General features: G+C 41.6%; 2 protein-coding genes across 7 annotated transcripts; one reads left to right on the top strand and one right to left on the bottom strand.

Moving 5' to 3' along the window:
• Positions 1-6,951: 6,951 nt before the first annotated feature.
• On the top strand, positions 6,952-11,789 carry LOC137712895 (uncharacterized). 5 transcript variants are annotated; one of them, XR_015955704.1, is made up of 8 exons: positions 7,020-8,046; positions 8,130-8,268; positions 8,400-8,453; positions 8,564-8,655; positions 9,295-9,530; positions 9,700-9,870; positions 10,065-10,333; positions 10,684-11,789. XR_015955704.1 is itself a non-coding variant. In XM_068452081.2 (7 exons), exons 1-7 carry the CDS (start codon positions 7,271-7,273, stop codon positions 10,160-10,162), a joined length of 1,566 nt encoding a protein of 521 aa, XP_068308182.2. In that variant the 5' UTR covers positions 7,020-7,270; the 3' UTR covers positions 10,163-10,520. The 5 variants fall into 5 exon arrangements, 1 of the variants encoding a protein (XP_068308182.2); XR_011065250.2 differs by having other exon boundaries at positions 10,735-11,789; XR_011065251.2 differs by having other exon boundaries at positions 10,741-11,789.
• Positions 10,526-14,689, bottom strand: LOC137712894 (leucine-rich repeat receptor-like protein kinase PXC1). Of its 2 annotated transcripts, XR_015955703.1 has the most exons (3): positions 13,258-14,689; positions 10,753-11,569; positions 10,526-10,592 (listed from the first exon to the last, which is right to left on the bottom strand). XR_015955703.1 is itself a non-coding variant. In XM_068452079.2 (2 exons), the coding sequence occupies exons 1-2, from the start codon at positions 14,630-14,632 to the stop codon at positions 10,896-10,898; spliced, it is 2,049 nt and encodes a 682-aa protein (XP_068308180.2). In that variant the 5' UTR covers positions 14,633-14,684; the 3' UTR covers positions 10,526-10,895. The 2 variants fall into 2 exon arrangements, 1 of the variants encoding a protein (XP_068308180.2); XM_068452079.2 differs by having other exon boundaries at positions 10,526-11,569; positions 13,258-14,684.
• Positions 14,690-15,650: the final 961 nt, after the last annotated feature.

A 15,650-nucleotide genomic window follows, 5' to 3' on the forward strand; every position in this document is an offset into this window, starting at 1 on the left:
ACGCATCGCATCTGCTGAATAGACGAGCTAAACACATGGAAGAGCAGCCTAGAACAGAAAGTCACGACTGGGGGGCAGTCGAGAGCTTTGCTACCCCAACAAAGACAAATTCAGGAAGAAGTAGAGAGACTCTTGACCAAGTGATTGTGTGATTTCCAACGCAATGAGGTCACCGACAAGGCATTACGACGAAACATGACCAACATAAGCAAGTCACCCTTCACGGACGAGATCAAGCAGGTAGAGCCTCCATGCTAGTTCAACATGCCACATTTCACATTTTTCAAAGGGGATGAAGACCCGGAGAGACATTTAAAGCACTATCGAAGTGTAATGATCCTCTATTGAAACAACGATGGTCTTATGTGCAAGATATTCGCCACTACTCTATAAGGCGAGGCGCATGATTGGTTCTACACCCTGCCACCACAATCTATCTGAAGTTTCGACGAACTTTCTTTGGTTTTTACCAAATAATATTCATTTTATCGCTCGATCAAAAAGAAGTCCGACCATTTCTTCAACGTTAAGAAGAACCCAAAAGAGTCGCTTCGTGACTATGTGAAGAGGTTCAAAGCAGAGAAGGCAAGGATAGTCGGATGCAAGGACTTGATAGTTGGAGCAACCTTCTAGAAATGACTTCTAACAGACTATCCGCTATTCAAAAAATTGATCATAAAGGAAGATTTAACTCTAGTATACTCTTTCGCTTTGGCTGAGAAGCATGCATTTTGGGATGTGGCACGCCAATGCACATTCGAGGACTTGAAGAAGTACAAGACATCACCTCCATACTATCCAAACAGGAAGCAGAGGAGGACTGATTCACATGTTTGATAGTATCTGAAGCAACAATAAGCTCTACCATCATACGAGAAGAGTTGGGGGCCCGACTACCTGTATTCCACAGTTCAAAAGCTCTCATCGATGCTATCAGAAATTCAAAAGCTAACTTTGGCGATAGTTGTTGCAACTCGAAAGCTTAAGTTTTACCTTCAAACACACGTAGTTATCCTCATGACGCATTATTCCGCCCAATCCAAACTCGCGACGATAAAAGCGTAGACCCTGACGGATGTAAAGTTTTCTGATGAACGCAGCAACTCGACCTAAAAGACAGGCCAAGGGTAGACAAACACTGGAAGGACATACTCGGAAGTAAGTTTTGTCCTCGTCGCCCCAAAAGATTTTACATAGGAGTAACATGTACCGGCAGTTAAGCACTACCTCCTGCTACGCGTTACACGACCTTAGCCGACCCTTGCTCTATAATTTAGTTCTAGAATAGTCTAATACTAGCAGTTGAGCATCTCCTACTACGTGTAACATGGCCCCAGCTCTACGACTCTCTACCATGCACCAAGATGCTAAGAAGTTAGTACAAAAGTGCGACCACTGCCAGCACTACAAGCCAATATCAGCACTGCCTGCCAGCGAGCTACACCCGCATACGAGTCTTTAGCTATTCATGCAGTGGGCAATCGACCTGGTAGGACTTATGCCGTTTGCTACTGGAGGCAAATGCATAATGATCGTGGCAATTGACTACTTCACCAAATGGGTAAAAGCAGAGCCCAAGACATCCACAACTCAAACAGACATAGAACACTTCATATGGAGAAACATCATTTGCCGGTTTGGCATCCTACAGTCCATCGTCACTGACAACGGCCTGCATTTTGTGGGCAAAAGTATGGCGAAGTTCTTCCAAAAGTATGACATCAAGCAGCACATGTCCATACCGAGATATCCTCATGGCAATAAGCGGGGCGAAGCATCCAACAAGATGATCTTCGACTGCCTCAAAAAATCCTTCACCAACAAGAAGGGAAAATGGCCAGACGAACTCCCCGGATGTCTATGAGTATATCGCACCACCAAAAGACGAGCAACCGGTGAGACTCCTTTATTTTTGGCATTTAGCTCAGAAGTAATCATTCATTCCAATGTCATCAAGTCAAGTAATACCGCTCTACAACCGAGCATTGAGCAGAACAACAAGGAGATGACCACAAGCTTAGATTTGGCAGAGGAGAAGCGCGAGTAGACCATCACCCGCATTGCAGCCTACCAGCAGCAGCTCCTTTCCAGCTACAACAAAAGGGCCAAGATCCGGTAATTCCATCTCGAAGATCTAGTCCTAAGAAAAGCTTTCATCATTGCCCACAGAGAAGGCTCCAAAAAGATGGATCCCATCTGGGAAGGTCCGTACAAGATCATCATAGTAGGCGGCAAGAGTAATTACACCCTCGCTACCATGAAATGACAAAAATATTGAAAAGCAGTAGAGCGCCTACAATCTGAGGAAGTACCATATGTGACCTCCTATTACATCAAAGCCCGAAGACTCAAGTAGCTCGACGAGGACCACCTTACAAGCTGAGGACTATCCAGTTGTTATGCAGTTCCTACCTTACAGCTAAGTTCTCGTTCGTTTCACTCATTTTTCAATGAGGAATTCAAAAGTAATCACAACTTGGCTCGATTATGCTTACAACAACTGATCACTTTTGCACTTCAAAAGAAGACCGCGCCCTTCTTAGGGATTTATCACAAGAATTATGCCCCTCAAGGGACCAACTATGCTCTCCAGTACAAAAGGGTAAACCAATTCCCTGACACCCACATGGGTCAGCTCTCCAAGACGGGAGGATCAACTCTACACTCCGAATATCCAGACATGGATGAGCCTGGCTACCCTAGTATAACTAAATGCACGATGGCTTGCGCCGGGATTCCTAGAAGTAGCCATAATGGTCTTTTTCAAGGCTTAGCTAACTGAAAGATTTTGGGTCTCTTGGCCTAATCTGTGGGGAATCGGGCCCTAGAGATGGAGGGGGCACATTACGCAGTACATCCGATGGACGGCTGTCTTAGAACCTTAAAACTGCTATCGAGTGCATTAAGGTAGGCTACGGTTTCTAGAAGACTCCCTACGGCTTGCCCTTCAAGCAGTAAAACCACGCTAGACTTATACAAACGCACATTCTTGTGAAAGGTTAAACAAGTTAGTGTGCACATACGAAGCTTTATCCACTGCCGACATGCTACGTAGTCGATAAGCTTCACCTCTGTCAAGCGTAGAACAACTTACGCCAAGTCCTAAAGTATTGTGATACTTGCTACGCAACCTACGAAATTAGAGAAAGCCAAGGTTAACAGCCTAGTGGTTACGCGAACTTGTCTACTTCTGTAAGTAAGCCATCTGGCTGCCAACCCTATGGCCAACAACTTTGCAAAGTTCTACACCAACACCTACGGATGCATAGGTTACGCGAGCCTGTCTGCTTATAGAAAAGTAGCACGTTTGCCACTGGTTTATAAAGTTTAAAGGTTAAGGCATGAACAAAAGAAGTGAAGATGAAGAAAAGCGAAGGAAACATGTTTATAAACAACTAGCAAAGGCCGAAGAAGTTCAAGAAAAACAAGAGTTACAAGGAAAAATAAAGAAGATCCTAAAGGCTACCTAAAAGACTACACTTTAACAGGTTAGACATCCCACGACTACTCGGTCGCCACACTTTATGTAATCGCGACGCTCTTAGCAGCGGTATCATCCGGCACTTCACCCCAAGCTGCCCTAGCCTAAGCACCAACTTCTTCAACTACTTCACCATTGGAAGCCTCAAAAGTAAAAGTAAGCGAGTCTTCCGAAGAAATAGAGAAGGTTTCGAAACCTCAAGCCCATCATTCTTACCCTTCAATTGCTCATTCTCCTCAAGCAAACCAACATGGATGCACTGCAGCTCATCCACTTCATTCTTCAGACTTTCGTTGATCTTTAGTACACCTTGAAGTTCCAACACTTGGGGTTCAAGCCTATTGACAAATCTTTTGAAGTGGATCACTTGATTATAAGCAGCAATTAACTCTACATCCTTTGCATAAACATCGAAATGAAACTCAGAAACTGCAAACTTAAGATCTTGAATTTGAAGTGTGTAACATCCAATCTCTTTCTTTGCACTTTCATACCGTACTTGGATTGCGTCAAGCCTAGTCTTTAAGCCAACGAGAGAGAAGTGGGGATAGAAATATTAAGACCCCTTTAAAGACGAGCTTAGAATCTAACCTCTTGATCTCCTCAGCCAAGGAATAAGCTTCAGCTGCCATAATCTTCACCACCTCCTTGGCAACCTTGCTACATATGCTTCATAGCAAGCAGAGCAGTCCTTCTATATTAGGTCGTATGCTTCACAAAGGAACTTGGGCAAATAAACCTTTCTAACGCTATCAACAAACTTGGCACAAACGTTCATGTCTTCAAGCAGATTTGGTTTCAAGAGCACACAGATCTCAACAACCTCCCCAAAAGCAGGCTTAGTGGATTTCTCACAGTTGCCCATGCGAGCAGTCTCCTTTTTCCCAGTAGGCGAATCAGTCTCAGCAGTAGAGGGAGTGGGCCTTAGCGCCACTTTAGCAGCAAAGTCCACCTTGTTGCTCTTCATAATAGCAAGCATTTTCGAAGGAGAACCGGACATAGCTCTCGACAGGCAAGATGTAGAAGATTGCTAGAGAAGGGGGAACAAATATCCTCTAAGCTCTCTCTCTCTCTCTCTTGTAGGGTAGAATAAATCGCTCTCCAAATATCCTCTAAGCTCTTAATAACCGATTAAGGTGAACTTAAATAGGCTTTGAGAGAAATTTATTTCCCTTTCCTAGAAGGAAGCAATTCAAAGTTTCCTAAAAGCAAGAAAATCTCTGCACCTGTTACCCTTTTATACGAGCAGCCCAACAAGTGTGGGGGCATTTGTGGAGCCAAAAATAATCAAGAGGCAACACGTGGATTTTTAGGTGAAGGGGACAAAATTACCCTCGAGACACACCTGGTTTCCTACATGCAAGCAGTGGAGAATCATCGATCAACCGAGTCAAGAGTGCCCAAAATAGGTAACAAGTTCAAATTCATCTCATCCATCTTTACTCCATATCCTCTACAAGGAAATCATTCCATAACCTTCAAAACATTCCATATAAATTAAATTAATTAGGCTAATTAATGGATTAATTCCTAATTAATCCATTAATCACCCAATTAATCACCCATTATACCAATTAATCACCCATTACACACCAAAAATACCCCAAAGGGCTAGCCACCTTTTCTCTAAAGGGGACCGGCCATGCTCTAAATATTGAACCCCATTTTTCTCTAAAAACCTAGTTCCACACTCTTGCAAAACTTCCAAAAACTCTCCAAACACTTTTCTCTCTAAATTCTAACTTTGGCATTGGAGGTTCTTCGGCCAAAGCCCCCCCATTCATCGTGGGTGCGTGAGGCTCTTGGCTTTGACTTAAGGTATTATTTGTTTTGTAGGTGCAATTTTGTCCAAGAATAAGGAGGAAGAAATTTGCATCCACATAACTCACGTTGCATGTGATACACATTAGATGGTAAATTGGTAATTTTTCATAAAGAAATAGTGTATCGAGTTAATTTTGGAGGGTAAATTAGATGTTAAATTTACAACCTATATGAAATGTTAAGGGCTTATAGGCGAGAAAATGATGGCATTACACTTTAAAGTGTGTCAAGTGATTTAAGTTGACGAAAAATTAGATAAAATAACTTTAAATATAATAGTATGAGTGAAATTAGCAATTTTTAATGAATTGAGGGACTATTTTACCCAAAAAACAATTCAGGGATCAAATTTTCACTTAGATTATAGTTCATGGACTAAATCGGCACTTTACCATTTTCATTATCTATACTAACATATGGGCACACACAAAGTGTGTGGGAAATTTTTTTATTTTTATTTTTGAAATGGAAGGAGAGGAAGAGAGTGTGAGAATGTGGGACTGGGAAATTTTTTTTATTATTTTTTTAATTTTTTCTTTTTATTTTAATTAGAGATATTACATGTAAGTGAAGCTTTGAAAAAAAAAAGTAAAATTTGGTTGTGTGAAATTACATTTCTGCCTCATATTTCTTATTCATGTTCTGTTTTGATTAGAGGGTTAAATTGGTAATTTCATAGGGTTTTGGTTGACAATGAGTTTTTTATTAATTAGTAGACTAGCATATGGGCACACACAAAGTGTGTGAGAAATTTTTTTTATTTTTGTTTTTGAAATAGAAGGTGAGAGGAAAGGAGTGATAGAGAATGTGAGAGTGGGAAGTTTTATTTTTTATTTTTATAATTAGAGATATGTTAGGATCACATGTAGGTGAGGCTTTGAAAAAAAAAAAACAACAAAATTTGGTTGTATGAAATTACATTTTTGCCCCATATCTCTTATTCATGTTTTATTTTAATTAGAGGGTTAAACTGGTAATTTCATAAGTGAAGCTTTCGGAGATGCCAAAAATGTCCCTTGTTTTTTCACAATCAAAACCCAAAAAATTCAAAAAAGGAGGACAAACTCGTAAAAAAGTATTAACAAAAAAAAAAAAAAGGGTTGGAAAACAAAATAAACTAATAAAGAAAAAGAAAATAAGGAGGCGTGGTGAATTCCTAGTTTGCTACTGATTCTGAAAAAAATGGCTATAAAAAAATCTAGGAGCTTTTTATGTTTGGTAAACATTCAGCTTCAGTTTTTTTTTCACAGTTTTGGGTGAAAAAAGCCAAAAACACAAAGCTGCAAAACCCAGCTTTGAAAAACCAATTTTTTTTCACATATGTTTTATATAAAAGTTTATCAAACACTATAATACTGTTTTTTTTTTTTTCAAAAGCACTTTTACAAAAAAGTTTACCAAACACTCTGTTGTTTTATTTCACAATTGCTTATTCTCACAACACAGTAGAAACAATTTTTTTTTCAAAGCAACTAAACCAGCCCGAAGTTATGCAGAATTGCAGTTATAAAACTTAAGAAAAATTAAAAAAATTAACCTCTTTACACGCACTCACGTAATATTTGTATTAAAATAAGCATTATGCGCATTAACGCGTGCGGAAAGACTGTAGCATAAAAAGTAGCGGCTTCTCAATACTTCCAGCTGACGTTCGTGACCGTCCAAAACCGTGACGAGCCATTTGCGAAACGCAAAAGCAAAAGATGAAACGAACCAATAGCCAATTAGCCATCCACATCAGTCCGGGTCCCACCCACGTTCCAATTCAAATCGACGAACTATTTAGCCCTTATGATTTAACGGGACCGTCACAAAGCCGTCACGGCCCCATCCTACAACTCATCACGGCTCAGCCGTTCCGTTAAGCAACCTTGTGTTTCTCCCTCACTCTGCCCCAACGTCCCACCCCGCCTTCTCTAACGTCGTCGTTCCGCCAACCCCTCTAACCCTAACGTCGCTCCTCTAATGGCCTCCTGTGACGACGACTTCTCTCTCCTCGGTGACGACTCTAACCCTAATCATCACCTCCCTCACGCGCCAACCTCCCACCACATCCACCAGCCCTACGAGCCTCCTCACCGCTTCCCGACGCGAACTCCCCCAGTCCACGCGCCACCATCGCAGCCTACACTCAAGGATAAGGTCAACGACGGAGAAGACCATGCGGACGACGGAGATGACTACGAAAATGCAGCCGCTACCGCGTTCTGCTCGAATCCCTTCGATAGAGGCACTGATCAGACCGACATCGTCACCGGCGCGGGCGAGAAGAGAAAGGACCACTCCGATGAGCACAGAGACGGCGGCGGCGGGGGAGGAGCTCCGTACAGTTACAAGAAATCGAAAGCCTTGGCGTCTGCGAGCGGAGATTACAGGAAGGACCGAGAGGAGTGGAGCGACACGGCGATATTGTGCCTTCTGGACGCCTACCTGGACAAGCTCACGCAGCTGAATCGGGGAAATCTGAGAGGCAGAGATTGGGAGGACGTGGCGGCGATCGTGAGCGAGAAGTGTGAGAGGCAGAGAAAGAGCATCGAGCAGTGCAAGAACAAGGTCGATAACTTGAAGAAGAGGTACAAGCTTGAGAGGCACAGGATGAGCAGCGGCGGCGTTTCGGCGAGTCACTGGCCTTGGTTCCAGAAGATGGAGCTGATCGTCGGCAATTCAGTGGCGGCAAAGGCCACCTCCGATGACGATAAAGGTGTTTCTTCTTCGGGTAACACACCACGGCAATCGAAGAGGTTTGGATTCATTTGCTGCATTTTTGTTAGATTATTGCTGCAATTGGTTGCTCAATTGCTAGTGTTGTGTTGTTTTTGAGCAGATATGGAATGGTGGTGTCGAGTCCTGTAGGTCAGATGAACAAGGTGAAGTCAGCTCCGACTATCAAATGGCGGAGAGTGGTCTTCAAAATCAGTGGTGCTGCTCTTGCTGGTGCTGCTCCAAACAATGTCGACTCAAAGGTTCGGCCATCTATGCAAATCCATTGATTTATATCATTCAATTTCTGATCATCTTAGCCTGTGAATAGTATTTGTCTGAATGTGTTTGCTTCTTGCGAGCAAGTTTCATTGCGTGTTTTGTGGTTGGGCAGCTGGCAATGCTGATTGCGAGGGAGGTTGCGTTGGCTTGTCGCAATGGCGTGGAGGTATGCATTGATATTTATATGGTCGTCTGTTGACTGTAGTAATGTGTTTTTAGCTGTCGGTTTTAGTTTAATCTGCAATGTTTGGTTTTGTTTCTTGCTGGGTGTAAAAGTTGGCAATTGTTGTTGGAGGTCGCAACTTCTTTTGTGGAGATGCATGGGTGACGGCGACAGGGTTAGATAGAAGTACTGCGTACCAGATTGGGTAAATATCATTGCCGATCTTGCTATATAACCTCATCTTTGCATTCCTGAATCATACCGCCTTTTACATAGGATTTGTGGTATCTGCAACAGCTTAAATAGAACTACCAGATACAACTACAAACTGGGTAAATATGCCTTGAATACTGACGTGATCATTGCATTTCCGGTGGAAGCATGTCCAACATAGATTGGCCCTCATCTTATGTTTATTATATTCTGATATTTTTTTTTTTTGTTTGTCGGCCTTGTTCGGGGCTGTAAACTAGATGAACAAAATAGCGATCCTTTGAAACAGTACTAAATTTCCTGAAATTGTTTGATGGGATCTGCTTCCTCGTTTTCTTGTTCATAAAGGACTAGAATAAATCTTTTGATCCATAAGATAAGAAGCAACTGAAAATGCAATATCAAATGACCATTTTTTTGTTTTAGTTTAGAGCCCAATTCATTGTTATAATGAATAAGATGAGTGACCTCTTAGTGAAGACCCATTAATCTCAACTGTATTATGTGAACGGTGAAGCTTGGGCCTCTCTGCTCTATCTCCACTTTCTGATAGTTTTGTTAATTATAAATTGCTGGCTAATCCGATAATGTATTTACAATACTCATACGAGGTGACTGTGATGTTTACCAGAATGATGGCCACTGTAATGAATTCCGTATTGCTCCAGTCAGCATTGGAGAAGATGGGAGTCCAGACGCGTGTTCAAACTGCATTTTCAATGCATGAGGTTGCTGAACCATACAACAGGCAGCGGGCCATCCGGCATCTTGAAAAAGGCAGAGTTGTAATTTTTGCTGGGATTGGTGCTGGCACGGGAAATCCCATCTTTTCCACTGACACAGCTGCAGCATTACAAGCTTTGGAGAGTATGGTTATGGTTCTGTGATAATTCACACTTCCTTTAAACGTTTTACATTCTGTGAAATCACCCAGAACTGTTCTACTTTTGCTCACACACACACACAATACATTCATGGTCTCCACCTGCATCTTTTGGACTTTATACAAAATTTTGTGACACTCGTAAGTTCTCAGTTAATGCAGAGGCAGTACTCAAGGGTACCAATGTAGATGGTGTCTATGATTGCAACTCTCAAGACAATAATTTTACATTTGAGCACATCTCTTTTAGGGAGTTGGTCACAAGAGGCGCCACCTCCATGGACTCGATGGCCCTGAACTTCTGCGAAGAACACAGGTTTCCTGGTAAGTGTATTTTGGTGTTCTTGCATTTCTGTTAGGTTGTGAACAATAGTCGGGAAATTGAGTCATTATATTTTGGTCAACATGTAACAAAACTTGTTCTCGGAATCTGTCTCATCAAATGAATTGGATGGTGCCTTCTATTCTGTACATGGGATTGAACTTTAATAGTAATCAATTTGCATTTTTATGTGCAGTTGTGGTCTTTAATCTGTTAGAGCCTGGAAATATATCGAAAGCGCTATGCGGAGAACAAGTTGGTACCCTGATAGATCAAACTGGAAGGATTAGCTAATATTTACAGAACTCTGAGCTGTTGTATTACTAGGTCTACTTACCTCAGATAACTGTCAAGTTAATTTCAACAGACCCCATTTAGAAAAATCGGTGGCTTTTACAGCTCTGATGGCTGAGACTTGGCTGCATATCCACGCATATATCATTTGCCACCCTGATTCATGAGAAGGTAGAGTAAAGATTATAACTGTCGTGTCTAAGTTATGCATGTTAATGGCGGTGCCAGTGTCTTTTGTGTTGTTTTGTAAATGGTATCATTACTTGGACGAAGATTGTTGATGCAGACGACTGTTAACATTTTTACTGGTTAGTTTTTATTAATAGAGGTGTGAATAGAAAAATATGGTTTGGAGTCACGACAGACTGAAATTGTTGTTGCATTTCTGTCAAAAGTCGTATTGAATCTTTTGAATGCATCTCGGAACTTCCTGCATTTGCTTTATATTGCTAAATAATCACATTCTATCAACTTTTGAATGCATGAAAATCTTAGTTGTGAGATTCTGTGTTCACTTGTAGAGTTAAAATTGAGTAATGCTAGTTAATGTGATCGATCATTCACGTCCCAAGGCACAGGTGCACGTCTACAGATCGAAAGCATTCCCGAGACCATAACTACACAAAAATAAGGGTTGAGAATAAGCAAAGTAGCAGCAGAGATTTGCAGCGAGATAATGCACATGAAAATCGAGGATGATGATGATGCAGAAACAAGGGAACGGTGTTGTCAATCAGACCAGCCCGTCTTCAGTGGTGGCGAGAGAAGGCGAAAGTGAATTGCGGGAATCATCGTAGTCTTCTCCGAGAGGAGATCTCTCGACTCGGATGTCCTCAATCATCTTAGTTACTTCAACCATTGTAGGCCTCTTTTCAGGCTGAGGCACCGCACAAGCCAATCCCACATGGAGCATTGACACAAGCTCCTCCTCAATGTTCTTGTACCTCAGAAGTTCTTGATCAAACACCTCCCCAGTCCACTCCTCCTTCACCACTGACCTCACCCATTTCGGAAGGTCCACCGCCTCCTCCTCCTCTTCCACACGGGGACGGGCGGGAGAAGGGTACTGGGATGGAGCTCTCCCCGTTAGAACCTCCAGCAGCAAGACTCCAAAGCTGTACACGTCCGCCATCTGAGATAGTCTCTTGACCTCCGCCTGCTCGGGAGCTCGGTATCCTCCCAATTTTGCGATGGCGTGAACCGGGTTGAGAAGCAGAGACAGGCCGAAGTCAGAAATGCAAGCGACGCCATTCTTGTCCAGAAGGACGTTGGAAGATTTGACATTGCCATGGGGTACTTTTGCGGAGCTGAACACCTCATGAATCCTGGCAAGCCCACGAGCCGCACCCAACACCAAGCTGATCCTTGTAGTCCAATCCAATGGAATTCTACCCGGACCCCGATTCCCTAAATTACATCCAAAAAAATAAAATCATCAACAATCAAACACAGATGCCCTTTTTTATGACGTCATGTGTATGAAATAATGACATGTGGATAAAAATTTACACACGTCTTTATTTCATTTGACATAGAATGCCATCATGATGACGTATTCGTCTTATGTAAGTCATTCTCAAGTGGAATTTGCGCAGTGGTCGAGAATCAATATTTAGGGATGTAAAGAGGATTTAGTGTGTTTAAATAAAATAAATAAATATGCACAAATAAAACTGGTTGTGAACTTCTAGTAAGACATTAAACTACGGAATATTAAACAAACAATAAGTTATATATACACATACCACGATTTAGTACTCATTTTATTTTCTGTTTAGTTGGCATCAAGTTCTACTATTAGTTGAAAGTTTATGAACGGTTTTAATGTCTGCAAATTATATTCAAAATAGTTTGAGGAATTTGACAATATGATCACTTTTAAAGAAAAATTAGGTTCTTCTCTCTAACTTTTTTATGTTATTGATTGTTCTTTTTCAATTTTTGATCAAAGTTATTTGGGTTTTCCACGTCATTATTTCAATGATAAATATTTACATGTAACATTTTAAAATTATATAATTAAAAATTATTTAACCTTTTTCATTATATCTATTTAGTGTTTAAAACGTTATATTTAGTATATTTAATTATTTTGTACCCATTTTTTCATTTGTAACCATCTTGTTTAATTTGTAACTATATTTGTTAGTCTATACCAATTTCCTTTTTAACTTTTATTTGTATCCATAATTTTTTTAATCTTTTATTTGTACCCATTCATATATTCATAATGTACATTTTTCAAATGTACCACATTGCTATAGGTTAAATGTACCCTTTTTTTGTCTGTAAAATGTACGCCATTTTCTAGTGTAAAATCCATTCACTTTTATTCTCTATAATGTACCTACGGTTTGTAATAAAATGTACTCTTTCTTAATTTACAATACATCCATATTTAAAAATAAGAACAAAACATTTTATTAAAAAATAAAAAATAAAAAATCTGACCAAAGTAGTCAAACTAATAAAGTTTAGTTTTTTTAATAAACGATATTATCTACACTAAGGGGGTGGGGGAGTGGGCTAAGCTTCACAATGGACTAGCAACAATGTGGTTCAAATTCACCTTTGGCAAGAATCAAACCTAAAACATCTCAGTTATAAGTGAAAAGGAATACCACTAGTAGTACTAAGTGGCAAGTTTCGTTAAATTTGAGAAAAAAAAAAATTAAAATCCCTATTTTGTAATACTCTTTGCATGATTTTAAAGAGAAATTATTCATTTTACCATTAAAATTTTTAATTAATACTAAAATTTAACATTTCGTCCTACAATCAAAGTATTCAAATTAATAAAGTTTCAGTAAAAAATTTTTGTCAACCAGGAACCAGAACCAAGGTTTTCCTTTTTTAAATCTCAATTAAGATTATTAGTTTTTAAGTATGATGTTAATATATGATCGCTATGTCATCAATCTAGGATCGTTATGTCGTGGTCGATATTTAATCTTGATTAGTTTATCAATTAATATTTGATTTATGAAAATTGTAGCAATTTCCGAAATAGTCTTTTTTTCAGAATTTTGTACTAAATTAAGCCCTAAAAATGCAACAAAGTATTGAAAATATGAAAAAAGCAATAATAATATTACCATGCAGAAGTGAGTGCAAGCTTCCATTAGGGAGATAATCATAGACCAGAAGCTTCTCCTCCTTGGTATAGTAATAAGCACTCAGCCTCACCACATTGGGATGCTTCACCTTCCCAATCACATCCATGTACTGCTCAAACTCCTTTCTCTCGCACGGGTTCGCGTCCTTGAGCCGCTTCACCGCCATGGTGCTCCCGTCGTCCAGCACTGCCTTGTACACCGTCCCCAGGCTTCCTTTGCCCAACATCTCCGCCGACGCCCGCAGCAAATCCTCCAGCTCAAACTGCTTCCTCGGGTCAAAAAACACCAGTTTGCTTCTGTCGGTCGCGTTTGGCCCGTCGCTGTCCCCGCCGCCCCCACTGTTGGCGTACACCCTCTTCTGATCGGCTCCGTAGCTGCTTCCGCTCCTTCTCTTCCCGCTCTCGCTCCCCGCCATCGAGCTAGAGCCGCAGCGGTCTCTCGCGCAGTAGTGGGCCACAAGGAACGACACAACCACCAGCATCGCCACGCAAATCACGATCACGATCGCGATGATCACGCCGGCGCTCAGCCCCTTCCTCGGTTGCTTTTTGTTCGGCTCGTTTGGGCTCGTCGTCTGAGGCAATTGGCTGGGATTAGACGGCACCGTTTCGGATGAAGCCGCCGAGGGCGGATCGCTAGTGCCGGTGAAAGAACAAGCCGGCAAGGGGCTCAGTCCGCACAGCCCTTCGTTCCCGGAAAAGCTTTTGTCGCCGAACTTCTTCAACAGACCCTCCGGCAGCCGTCCGTACAATTCGTTGTTAGTGAAATTGAGCTCCTTGAGGTCGGCAAGGGAGGCGGAGAGGTCGGGGACTACACCGGAGATGGCGTTGTTCTGGAGCCTGAGCGTGAGGAGCCGGGTGAGGCGGGTGAGATTGTCCGGAAACGGTCCCCGGAGGTTGTTGTCGGCGAGGTCGAGACGGAGGAGTTGCCGGAGGGAGGATATCTCCGATGGAATTTCGCCAGAGAGGTCGTTGCCGGCGAGGTAGAGGAGCTTGAGCTTGGTGCAGTTGACGAGAGGAGAAACGGTGCCGTTGAGGCGGTTGTTGTGGAGGTCGAGGAGGCGGAGCTGGTCAAGGGAAGCGAGGGAATCAAGTGGGCCCCGGAGGTTGAGGGAGGGGAGGGAGAGAGCGACGACGCGGGCTTTGTTGGTGGAGCATCGGACTCCGGTCCAGCAGAGGGTGCATGCATCGAAGCCGGTCCAGTTTGAGCGGAGGTAGGCGTGGGTGTCGGTCTGTAGGCGGAATTGGGTGAGGGCCCAGGTGTCATTAGGTGGCGGAAAAGAGAGTGACGGGTGGCTGGAGGCGAAGAGAAGAAGAGAGAGAGTGAGGAAAGGCAGCGCCTCGTTCTTCTTCATGAGTTTTTGCTTAGGCGGGAAGAGTAGGCAGGCATACAATAAGAAGTTTATTTTGTATTTTTGAAAAAAATAAAGTATGCCTAAAGACTTAAGAGAGTGAGATTGAGACCCTCCACTTTCTATGACTTTTTTTTTTGAACAACCATATTATCTACATTAAGGGAAAGGAGGTGAACTTAATCTCACCATAGGCTAGTAAACAAATTCGTTTTTTACAATGATCGAACTTAAGACTTCTTATTTATAAGTGAAGAAGAATACCACTAGATCATAATATTGAGTGACTCCTCAAATTTGAATAGAGACATGGAGATCTAGAGAGATTAAGTGGGGTGGGGAAAAGATATGAACTTGTTTTCTTTTTTATTTTGTTACTTTGGTTATTTGATAATTGGGAGTGATATGATTAGGGAAAATGGGTTCTTTCTTGAGAGAGAGAGAGAGAGAGAGAGAGAGAGAGAGAGAGATGGGAATAGGAGTAGTATGATTAAAGAGGGCAAAGAGAGAAGGGGCGTGGTTGTACGAATGATTGCTGTTCCCCACTCCTTCCATATGGAATGAGTAAAGGGTTTTGAAAGCAGGGTGGCTTTTTCTTTTTCACTTTTTCTAGACCAAATAGACCAAAGTTGAATGAGGAGGACTCAAAAGCACCGCCATGGGCATGGCATGGCTCGGCAAATCAACCAAATTTATTAGGAGATAATATCTGACATTCATTTAGGTGAATATCAATTTGACAAGTATGGAGAATATTTCTATGCATCCTAAGTTATTTTTTGTACACAAAGAAGCAGGCAACACTCATTTACTACGTGCCATTTATAGATCGTTTACTAATCCGTAATTAAATTGAGAGGAATTGAATTGAAGATGAATTGAATTGAGGAGGAATTGAAATGAGGTGGAATTAAAATCAGATTCCTGTTGAAGTTGTTTACTAAAACTGTCTGGAATCGGAGTAGGAATGATGTTGAGTCCATATAAGTTGTTTACTAATTCACTTCAATCGGAATGAAAA

This window comes from Pyrus communis, chromosome 14 (assembly GCF_041283825.1).
Source record: "Pyrus communis isolate YQ-2024b chromosome 14, ASM4128382v1, whole genome shotgun sequence".
Lineage (NCBI taxonomy): Eukaryota > Viridiplantae > Streptophyta > Magnoliopsida > Rosales > Rosaceae > Pyrus > Pyrus communis.